General features: G+C 42.3%; 1 protein-coding gene across 2 annotated transcripts in view; it reads right to left on the bottom strand.

Annotated features, from left to right (window-relative positions):
* Positions 1–12,500, bottom strand: part of SURF2 (surfeit 2) — a 52,148-nt gene that overhangs the window by 4,351 nt on the left and 35,297 nt on the right. The window contains exon 5 of one of the 2 annotated variants that reach the window (XM_083160439.1): positions 895–1,013. The exons of the other annotated variant lie outside the window; for it this stretch is intronic. Coding sequence (XP_083016565.1) covers positions 895–1,013 — 119 coding nt within the window. The remainder of the gene's footprint in view (positions 1–894; positions 1,014–12,500) is intronic. 2 annotated transcript variants of the gene reach the window in all.

Raw genomic sequence — 12,500 nt, 5'->3', positions numbered from 1 at the left:
TAGCTGTATACACTATATATAGACATACATACACCTGCAGTCCGCCATAGCTGTATACACTATATAGACATACATACACCTGCAGTCCTCCATAGCTGTATACACTATATATAGACATACATACACCTGCAGTCCGCCATAGCTGTATACACTATATATAGACATACATACACCTGCAGTCCGCCATAGCTGTATACACTATATATAGACATACATACACCTGCAGTCTGCCATAGCAGTATACACTATATATAGACATACATACATACACCTGCAGTCCGCCATAGCAGTATGCACTATATAGATACAACTGCGGTTCCTCATAGCTGTATACACTATATATACATACACCTGCAGTCCGCCATAGCAGTATACACTATATATAGACGTTCATACACCTGCAGTCTGCCATAGCTGTATACACTATATATAGACATACATACACCTGCAGTCCGCCATAGCTGTATACACTATATATAGACATACATACACCTGCAGTCTGCCATAGCAGTATACACTATATATAGACATACATACACCTGCAGTCCGCCATAGCAGTATGCACTATATAGATACAACTGCGGTTCCTCATAGCTGTATACACTATATATACACCTGCAGTCCGCCATAGCAGTATACACTATATATACATACATACATACATACATACACCTGCAGTCCGCCATAGCAGTATACACTATATATAGACATACATACACCTGCAGTCCGCCATAGCAGTATACACTATATATACATACACACACCTGCAGTCTGCCATAGCAGTATACACTATATATAGACATACGTACACTTGCGGTCCACCATAGCAGTATGCACTATATAGATACAACTGCGGTTCCCCATAGCTGTATACACTATATACATATACCGTACCTGGGATCGTTTACATTGATTATTGTGCACACTCCCCTCTACTTCCATCTCATTATCACTAGCCAATTGGCTTTTGCCATTTTCCTCGCCCTCCGTGATTTTCTTTGTAAATAAATGGGCTGTAATGAAAGCAGAAATACATAAGTGACAATACTCTCTCTATTCACTATTGTGTAAAAATAACACACAACTAGTATAAATGGGCATAGTGCAGCCATCATTAAGTCTACTTAGAGCTAGAATAGCGTATATGTGGAGAACCTAGAACCTACACAAGATATAAATGAGATGCAATAATCCTAATAATATGAAAGGTCCTGTCGGGTGAAGAAGCATGCTTGGCATTTATCCATCCCAGGATCCAACACTGCTGTAATGGCTGAAACATTTTCCTCTCCCAGCAAATGACCTGCAGGTCTCTCCCAGGGGACATTTGTGGTGTTGTCAGGTGGTTCCTAGACAACTTATAGGAGTGCATCTGGGAACTGGGGACCAGCAATCTTGACTTTTAGAAGAAACTCCTGCTGGCAAACATTGTAGAACAACACCAAAAGCATCATCCAATGAGAAGGCACCTGTCTGGACTTGGGAACATAGATGATACAGCAGTGCTACTTGGAGGTCTCAGCTAGAACCTGCAGATGTAGCCTGAGCTATGAACTGGACTCTGTCTTGATGTAAAAGAAATGGTACATAAAAACAGAAATGCCCTGTGTTCGCAGCAAGGTGATCAAGGCCACCATCACCATAGGAAAAAAAAAAACACTTAAAGCTGTGGAAAGTTCTTCTGGTAGGGCTCAAAGAGTAAATGAAACCTATATTGAACCAAAGAGGATCCTCTGACCAGATAGATATATAAGGTTCTTATTTACACATCCCTAACGGAATTAACAATGCCCCACCCTCTATCAAAGCAAAAACAGGATTCCATTTACAATTGTTCCACTCAATAACACAGGTTCAAGCACTTACAGTTGAGGATTGGCCAATAATACCCATCTGGTTTCTGAACCAGAAGAATATAGGAGTAAAACTCCATACCCTGTTGACCATGTGTTTTGGCAGCACCAAGAAGCATTTATATAAGCTGCTGCAGCTGTCGGTACAAGAAAAGTGACAGCTGGACCACCAGGTTAACATTCTATCATGTCGACAAGTCATCCATGTAGACATGATGCAAGTCAATATGGTCACGGTCAACCTGACACATGTGCACATTGGAAGTGGCCTTTTGTAAGGTCACCATTTTGACTGAGTTTCCTAGAAAAGGGGGTAGAAAAAAAATCTATGATCAAGGACCTGCTAGTCTAGGAAGCCCCCCAGACGATACATTCTCTAATCACTATGCACGAAATGTATGAACTGAAGACCAAGTAGCCGCCTGGCAAATCTCCGCCACGATGCTTTAGACCATCAGTTCTCAAACTCTGGGTCCTGACCCCAAAGTGGGTGCCGACCTTCTCAGCATGGGGTCGCGACTATCAGGCTGATGATTTTTCTAATCTCAATCAGTAATTAAAGGAATCTGAAAAATCTGTTGAATTGTCTGGTATTTTAGAATCACTTTATTTTGTGCCTCCACAATGCTGCCAGCTGTCTGCAGACCACACAGGTGCCGGGATGACCTTCTGCAGTTTCTTGCTGGGGTCCCGTAATCAATTTTATTGTCTGATGGGGTCCCAGAAGAAAATAGTTTGAGGACCTCTGCTTTAGACCTTCTAGCCCAGTCGAGTCCAATGTGCCTTCACTATTGGAGGTGCCATCTTGATTCTTGATCGTAAGCAAATAAGATTGTGTCTCTGATCCACCAAAAAAATAGTGGTTTTTTTTTCAGAGATAAACCTTTTCTTGCTCCTTCTGGTGTTCCAAAAAGGTGTTTTGTATTATGGAAGGTACCAGTTCTTTCCAGGTATATGGATATAGGTCCAACATGTGCCACGACCTCTGCTCTTCATTTTCTGGATTAGGATAGAAATTTGGCGTAATTCCTGGTTGAGATGCAAGGCAGAAATAATTTTTGCCAAAAAACCTGGATGCGTTCTCAGAACTACTCTGTCTGGAACAAACAACAGATAAGGTTCCTCTAAGGGCCTGCATTTCACTCACTCTTCTGGCCGAAGTGATCACTACAAGGAAAACCACATTCCATGTAAGCAGTTTGAGCAAAATATCAGCAAGAGGTTCAAAGGGATGCTTTGACAGGACAGTCATTAGCAGATTCAGATTCCATGGTGCTACTAAGGACTTCTTTTCATAGCTCAGTTTTTCATCCTCTGATTGTCTATCCAACAGTACAACAAGAGCTGCAATGTGCATTAGCTGCTGCTAGACCCAACTTAAATCCCTTGAATAGGAATTGTAGTACCTTGGCTGTGGGAATTTCAGAAAAGTTCTGTGTAAACGGACCCCAAGTCATAAATTTGTTTCACACCTTAGAATATGTCAGAGACGACACATCTGTCCTTGCCTTCAGTATCATATCAGTAACTTGATGAGATAGTTATGATGTTTGAGAATCCCGCCACTCAATCTCCACACCTATATTATTATTATTATTTACAGTGTATTATATAGCGCAGCATATTCCGTTGTACTTTACAATTGGAAACAGTAATTAAACAAACTGGGTAGAAACAAACAGACAGAGGTAGGAGGGCCCTACTTTTGTCATTGTCATTTGCTCCCATACATTTCCAGGTTTTTGTTCCCACCAGATAGAGCAGACAGAAAAATCTGTACGTGTGTACGCACCTTAAGACTGAGCCCTGTTGTACTCCAACTGACAGAGGTAGTGAGGAGGAGGAGGTAGAATCAGAGAAGCAAACACTGAAAGAGCGATTAGATAGGTAGGATGAGTTCTGAAGATCTAGGGATTGTAGTGTTTGTATGAGAAAAGAGTTGTCAGTGTCAAAGGCAGCAGAGAGGTCTAGAAGAATAAAGCTATGTACACACACTTTGATTTGCTTTTGATTCAATGTTAGATTTGATTTTCTATTAGATCTTTCCATTCGATTTGGCATTAGATCTGTACTTTTGCATTAAATTAGGTATACAATCATGGTACATTGTACACATTCGATTTACTAGATCAAATTCAATATTTCCTTGGCTGCACAGTAGATTTTCTTGTTCGATTTTGTGAAACGGGAGCAATCGAATGTAGATCGAAAGTGACACAAAAAAACATTCGATTTCGTTTAGGATTCGATTAGATTTTGCTTCTATAAGCAAAATCGATTCGAAGATCTGGAAAAATCATGCATGTGTACAGGGCTTTAGATTCGATGTTAGATTTGATTTTCTATTAGATCTGGCATTAGATCTTCCCATTCAATTTGGCATTAGATATGTACTTTTGCATTCAATTCGATTTTGAAGTGTAGGCACAATGTACTCATTCGATTTACTGGATCGAATTAAAGATTTCCTTGGCTGCACAGTCTATTATTCTTTTCGATGATGCGAAAACGGGAGCGCGCATTGAATCGAATGCAGATCGAAAGTGTCCTAAAACCATTCAATGTGGATTCGATTTTGCTTCTATAAGCAAAATCGAATCAAAAAACAGGGAACAATCGAAGCGTGTGTACACAGCTTAAGAAGTGCGAAATGGCCTTAAAGAAATGTATTAAAAAGTCGCTTGGGGTTAGTGGCATGAGAAAAGATGAGAGATTAAAAATATGTTTGTTTAGCAGTGTTCAGAGCATTACGATAGGAGTGGTAGGTAGTCTTATATGTGACAGTCAATTAGATTTTGAGATTTACGCCACTGACGGTCAAATCTACGCAATAGTTTTTGCAGGTGTCTTGTTAATTTAGAGTGCCACGGTTGGCATCTAAACCTACGTGGATTGTGAGGAGTAGCTGGAGCAGCTTCATCAAGGGCAGTTTGTAGAGTCTGGTTCAGGTGGGTTACAGCTGTCTCAGGACAGGCAAGTGTAGAAATGGGTGAGAGCAGTTGTTGCAGAGAGGTAGAAAGTTGTTGAAAATCAATAGCATTAGTATTTCTGTGGGTTACAGGTTGATTGCATGATTTCGGTTTTATAGAGTTTGGAGAAATGGAGGAAGTTAAGAAAGTGATAAGGTTGTGATCTGAGAGAGGGAATGGGGGCATTCGTGAATTCAGAAACAGAGCATAGCCTAGTGCTGGGTTAGCCAATTCCAGTGCTCGAGAGCTACCAACAGTTAATGTTTTTCAGATTTCCTCACAGTAGATCCCGGGTAGATACTCGAGTATTTCTACCCGGGATTAACATCAGCATTAGTCGGCAGTGTAGATCAATTACCCTAAAAGGTCTGGCGTTTTGCCCTTTTCCTGATAAAACTGTGGATATAAATATAAGGAATTATTTTTATGTGACTGTCGGTTGGTATGTTTTACCTGGAAAATTTCTACTATGTCTGGAAGTTTTTCACATTATTTTTTAAAAGAAGGTTTTTCCTGTTTATTGTGGATCAAATAAAAACGGTTATATTTTTATGGATGGTTTTGGAATTTTTCTGTGAAAGGATAACATGACAGCTTTTTACTGTGAATTCATGAGAAGTGGATTTTTTCTTTGAAAGTTATGTTCTCTTACAAAGCCAGAAGTCCAGTGCTGTGGTGTATCCTCAGTTGTGGTAAATTGTGTCTGTATTTGTAGCAGCAGCAGGACAAAGTTCAGCGCTTGAGTGGTGTCCAAATCCCAATTTTTAGTGCGCTAGACACAGCCCGCCAAGTTACGCTCAGCGGGGCTGTCCCCTGTAATCCCCCCCAGTGATTTTTTTTCCCCATCACATTTTATTGGTATTTCTCCACACATAAACATAAAATACATAATTTCCCCGATTGTGGGTCATACATCATTAGATTACAATTTATCTAACAGAGGGTCCCAAATTAACATATATTCCTTTATAAGTTCCTCGCTTATATTTCTCCCCCATCACATCTTTCCAGCAATCTCTATAATGAGAAGTAGCTGCCTTTTGGATCCTTTAACCTCCTTTTCTGACCCACTTTCGTACATCATACACACATTGGGCGGTATTCAATGTGAATACCGGCGAGGTGCAGCGAATCCTGTTTAGGATTCGCTGCACATTCGCCACGTTCCGGAGCCTCGCCGGCTCCGGTATTCAATGAGTCAGGGGCTCGCTGCCCCTGACCGGCGAATATGAGCTCCTGCGGCGAACGCCGCAGGGAGCCTGAGGACGGTGGCAGGCAGGGAGATGGAAGTCTCTCTGCCTGCCCCAGAGCGTATGTGGGGGGGAGGTGGGCTCCCCGGGTGCCAGGCAGCACAGGCTGCCCCCCCCGGGGGTGCCAGCAGGGGACCGGGTATATTCACTACACCCGATCGTGCATATGTAACGATCGGGTGCAGTGAATATATAAATATATAATGAGCGGCTCGGCTCCAGCGCCCCCTGCTGGCTGCTGTGTAAAAAAAAATATATATATATTTTTTTTAATTAAATATATATTCATGTGCTTTCAGCACATGAATAAAAATAGCATGCCCCTCCTCAGAATAAAATTCCTGATTTTTTTTTACACCAAATGTAAAAAACAAAACACTTTATTTTAAAAAGTTCACATTCCACTTCAACATAAAAAGATAGCGATTGCTACTCGGTGAATCATGGCGAAAAACACCTTCAAATGTATTCGCCATCTGGTCATTGAATAGGGTGATTCACAGTTTTAGTCAGCACAAATTCGCCATAAAAACATGGCGAATCAGGCTCATTGAATACCGCCCATAATCATATGCCTATATCTGCTTTCTAGAAGGTAGAGGTCTCTTTTTTTTATCAGTGTCTCCATATATTTAACAAATATGAAATGTAACTTCATTTATTCCATGTATGTATAGGGGAGGGGAGGAGATGTGCTGACTTACTTGTGCTTACCAGTGTGTGCTTTTATTTTACTATAAACCTTTTCTATAAATACCTCCTATGAGGCCTTAGTGCATGTGTGTGTTTTTTTTTTTTTATTTATTCTTTTTTTCCCCTTTTTTAATAATAAGTGTTTTTGTGAGTGTAGTGTTTCATGTGTACACATTTTGTATTTATCTCCTATTACATCTTTTAGTGTAGTAATAGATATATCTATACAGGTTGAGTATCCCTTATCCAAAATGCTCGGGACCAGGAGAATTTTGGATAACGGATTATTCCGTATTTCGGAATATTTTAATATTTCAATGATGTATTTTGAAGTATCTTGCATTTAATGCTGTATAAACACATAATATACACACAAATATATTTTATTACCACATAAAATACACACAAATATATTTTATTTGTTCAAAAAACAAGGTTTCAAAACGTGAAACAAAATGTGTGTACTATCTCAGCACTGAATTTGAATGCCAAGCAATCATTGTCTTGCACATATATAGTTGCAGTTACATATGTCCCCAGTGATGCTGTTACAAATGTCCCCAGTAAGTTTTTAGCAAAAAAAAAAATTTTTTTTCACTTTCTGGAATGTCTGGTTTTCGGAATAATTCGGATAACGGATATTCGGATAGATATATATATATAGAGAGAGAGAGAGAGAGAAAGAGATACCCAGCGCAATTGAGTCCACCACAGTCTTTATATCAGGTCCAATCCACAATCACCAATGTGTGCAGCTCCAAACAAAAGGATCCAACCACGAATCCAGGGCATGTGTTTTATGGGAAAAGAATAGATAGAGCGCACAGTCAGAAACCATATATAAATTTGTAATAGTTTTTACTGATATTTTTAGCAGGGATAAAAAATGACATACGTGGGATATAAATAGGTAAATTGCCACAACACGGCGTTTGTCGCCAGCACAGCGGGGTCGACCAGATTTTCAGGAGCACGCGGGGTGATCAGCCCAGCGGGGTTCGTCCACCCGCCGCAGTCAGGACAGCGCCGAGAAAGTCTTTTCACCGGACCAAAGGACGTCAGCCGTCAGCAAAGGAAGGTAGCCACGCCCAACGCGTTTCGACAGAGGTCTTCGACGAAGAAATTTCTTAGAGTTTGCAGAATCACGGACACCACCAGTGAGACGGATAAACAACTCAACACTATGGTCAAAAAATTTGAGCAGAGGGGGTACCCCACTACGGAATTATTGCAGGCAAAAGCGAAAGCACTGGCTCAGAACCGCTCTGACTTAATTGCCAAAAGTAGTCCCAAAATTAAACCTCCCAGCATTCCCTGGGTTAACGACTACAGTTCCACCAGTCTGATTACGTCCCGCAAAGCCAAACAATGGTGGGACATAGTTAAAAGCGATCCAGACCTTCCCATGTTTAGGAATACTAAACTCATGCCCAGTTACAAGCGCGGCCCTAATCTGAGAGACCTACTCATAAAGACAGAGATCACTAATTTTGACGCACAGACCCGTACCACCAGGCCCATGAGAACAGGGTGCTACAGGTGCTTGGGTTGCACCACATGCAGTTACCTTGTCACCTGTACAGAGATAGCCCACCCGTTTTCGGGAAAGAAATTCAAAATCAAATGGCCTCTAACATGTACTACCAGTCACGTCATATATGTTATCCAATGCCCGTGTGGGCTCAATTATGTCGGCAAAACCGACTGTGCCTTTAAAGTCCGCATGGCACAACACCGACGTGCCATTAGGGGGGCGCTTGTATCTGGCAAGAGTGAACAACCTGTTGCCCGGCATTTTGCCCGGGCCAAACACAACATGGCCATGCTTCGCTATAGAATTGTTGATCACATTCCTGCTTCAATCCGCAGGGGTGACAGATCTAAAAAACTTCTCCAATTGGAGTCACAGTGGATCTTTAAATTAGACACACTGGCACCCAAGGGTCTCAATGAGTCCTTGGGGCTCCATAATTTTTTGTAAATTGACGTTTTTTGTAAATTGTCATTTTTTTGTAAATTGTCATTTCTCCATACAGCTTCTTTGACAGAAGACACTCTGCTCAGGTTTATTTACTTATGTGCCTTGAGCTACCCGGGCAGCTGACATATGCACAGCTCCCATGGGCATCTCTGCCCCCATTACAGCCATTTTTCAGACAGCAGTGTTACACTCATCTACGCAGTTAGTGCTGTGAGCACAACCAACATTCATGCCACAGACATGAAGTACAGCTTTACCTTACCAGTTTAGCGCATCCTACTTGTTTTTAAAGTAGGTGAAATGATGAACCTAATAATCCATAGATGTGTGGTATATTTTAAAACACTCCTTTATACATAGGCCGGGTTTGTCGGGGCAAGTGTCACACTGAAAAATAGTTTGCTTTCTTATTCCCTTTTTATAGCAAACTTTGCACCTTTTTTGTGTCCTGCCCTTTTTTCCAGTGGAGGGGATTTCATCAGGAAAATGTTGCCCTGGTACAATACGGGGGCCAGTACTAGAAGTACTGGGGCCCTCTGCCTGCTGGTTCCCAAATATTAGGCCCTTTATGACTTCCTCTTGAAAGTGCATAAATGTCCCCCTCTGGCCGGTAGAACGGAATAGCACGTAAGCGTTATACAGTGCCATCTGGATGATATACACGGCCAGCTTCTTGTAACAGATTTTTGTTTTCCGCAGGGCACTGTACGGCTTCAGTACCTGATCTGAAAGATCCACTCCGCCCATGTACCTATTGTAATCCAGGATACAATTAGGTTTTGAGGTGTGGGTACTGGTACCTCGTACAGGGACGGAGGTGGTACTGTCTCCGTGAATTGTTGTCAGTATAAGGACATCCCTCTTGTCCTTATATATATTTGACCAACAACATATTTTCGGTGCATATTCCCCTGCTTTCACCCCTTCTCATTACTTGGGCAATGTGCGTTTTTGGGAGGCCTCTTTGGTTCTTGCGCACAGTACCGCAAGCTGCTGTACCTCTTGAACCAAGGGCCTTAAACAGGGGGATGCTAGTGTAAAAGTTATCCACATAGGAGGTGATAACCTTTATCCAGGAAGGGGTGCACTAAATCCCAGACAATTTTTCCACTAACACCTACGAGGGAGGGGGGGCATTCTGGCGGTTCAATTCTTGAATCCTTCCCTTCATATACCCTAAACATGTGGGTGTACCCTGAGGTGCTTTCACACAGCTTATACATTTTTATGCCATACCTTGCCCTCTTACTGGGAAGGTACTGGCGGAATTTAACCCTTCCTTTAAAATGTATAAGGGACTCGTCAATACAAATAAATTTTTCAGGGATGTACATCTCTGCAAATTTGGCACTGAAATGATCAATGACCGGCCTGACTTTGAATAGCCGGTCAAAGGTGGGATCATCTCTGGGTGGGCACTGTGCATTATCGTTGTAATGCAAAAATTTAAGGATCATCTCAAAACGAGCCCGAGTCATGGCCATACGGTAAAATGGGGCGCTGTACAGAACATCTGTACTCCAATATTGCCTAATTTCTGGCTTTTTTACTATGCCCATATGAAACACCAGACCCCAAAACGTCATCATCTCTACTGCATCTACAGGGGTCCACCTAGCAAATGAGGACGTGGGGTTTTGAGCAATAAACTGCTGGGCATATAAATTAGTTTGGTCCACCGTTAAATTTAGAAAATCATCAGAGAAAAATAATTTGAAAAAGTCAATTTCTCTGAGACCTGTGGAATCAAATTGGATTCCTGGCATGGCCCAAAACTCAGGAACCTGGGGCTCAAAATTGTCTGGTGGTGGGGTCCATACGAGATCAATTATTGGGGGGGGGGGGGTGTCTCAGCTGCTCTACGGGGGCGTCTTTGAGGGGGTCCCTCATCACTAGAGGAGCTTAAGATGAATCCTTCAAATTCCCCGCTTGCCTCACTGGCTGTGTCAGAGTCAGAGGCAAGCATGGCATATGCCTCCTCCGCTGAATACATTCTTCTGGATGACTGGGATGACATTTGGGATGACATTTGGGATGCCATTTTTATTTTTGTGTTTCTGGTAGTGAAATGTTTCAACACGTGTATAGTGTAGGGGGGGTACAAACTTTATTTCAACCAGGGGGGTATGTAGTGTGTAGTGTGTATGTAGTGCAGAAAAAAAAAATACTTTATACAGGAATTTGATCCCAATAAAAAAAAAAAAAAAAAAATTTATGGGGTTAAAAAAAAAAAAAAAAAAAAAAAAGGTCCTGCGCCAAAAATTTAGCACAGATGTTGGTCAGTAACGTCCGTCACTGAACAGCGCTCAAAGGCAACAGGAATTTGATCAAAAAAAAAAAAAAAAAAAAGATCAACCCTGTGCCGAAAAAGCTGATCAGTGATGTACGTCACTGATCAGCGCACAGTGGCCACAGGACACCCACAAAATCACAGTGTGTGTAAAAAAAAAAATTAAAAAAAGACCCCACAGCACCCTCAAAAAAAAAAAAGGTGATCACTGATGCGACACTGATTACCAGTGAGGGGCAGCAGGTGCACAACCTTTGGTGCAACTGACAGTGCAACTGGCAGCAACTGACAGGTATATATATAAAAAAAAAAAAACCTCTGCACCCCCAAAAAGTTGCTGATCACCTCAGATATAGTGATCAGCACAAAAGGCGGGGGCAGCAGACACAAAATATAGCACTCTCTATCACTCTCTGTCACTCTCTGTCACTCTCTGTCACTCTCTGTCACTCTCTGTCACTCTCTGTCACTCTCTGTCACTCTCTGTCACTCTCTCTCTCTATCTCTCTCTATCTCTCTCTATCTCTCTCTATCTCTCTCTATCTCTCACTCTATGACACTGCAGCAGCAGCACTGACAGTTATATATATAAAAAATAACCCCTGCACCCCCAAAAAGTTGCTGGGGGTGCACAAAAGGGGGGCAGCAGACACAAAATATAGCACTCTCTATCACTCTCTGTCACTATCTCTCTCTCTCTATCTATCACTATCTATCACTATGACACTGCAGCAGCAGCACCGACAGGTATATATATTAAAAAAAAAACCTGCGCCCCCAAAAAGTTGCTGATCAGTTAATTTATACTGATCAGCACAAAAGGGGGGGCAGCAGTCAGTTATATAAAAAATATATAGCACAATCTGTCACTATCTCTCTCTATCTATAACTCTATCACACTGCAGCAGCACAAAATATAGCACTCTCTCTCTCTCTATCTCTCTCTGTCTATAACGCTATCACACTGCAGCAGCACAACACAGGAAGTCACAAGTAGTAACAGGATCCAGGAAGCATCCAGCACGCTACAAGCAGTGATCAGGTCAGTATACTACGGCAGATAGGCACGGTGAGCGCACTGCACGCAATTCCAGACCGGAATGGCGTCTGCAGTGCAGTCACCGTTAGTTAAATCCCCCTCCATGGCTGTGATTGGTTCGTCGGTCCGACGAACCAATCACGGCCTTTGGGGGCGGGCGGGGTGAGGTGGTCACCCTTACACCCCGTGGTGATTGGTGCTGTACTTTACAGCACCAATCACCTCCGATCCCTGTGTCACCGGCGAACGTTACTCGCCGGTGACACAGAAAACGCTGTAATTGGCTGTTCACACTGAACAGCCAATCACAGCGATCGCCGACGGGGGGGCGGCATCGCAGCCCCCCCTGGGCATGCAGGGACATGTCTGCTGTCAGGGACAGCAGACATGTTTAAACTGTCACCGCGTCTATAGACGCGGTGACA

The sequence above is a fragment of the Crinia signifera genome, chromosome 9, assembly GCF_055691185.1.
Source record: "Crinia signifera chromosome 9, ASM5569118v1, whole genome shotgun sequence".
NCBI classification, from domain to species: domain Eukaryota; kingdom Metazoa; phylum Chordata; class Amphibia; order Anura; family Myobatrachidae; genus Crinia; species Crinia signifera.
The sequence above is the reverse complement of the archived record's forward strand: the minus strand, read 5'-3'. Positions and strand labels throughout refer to the sequence as shown.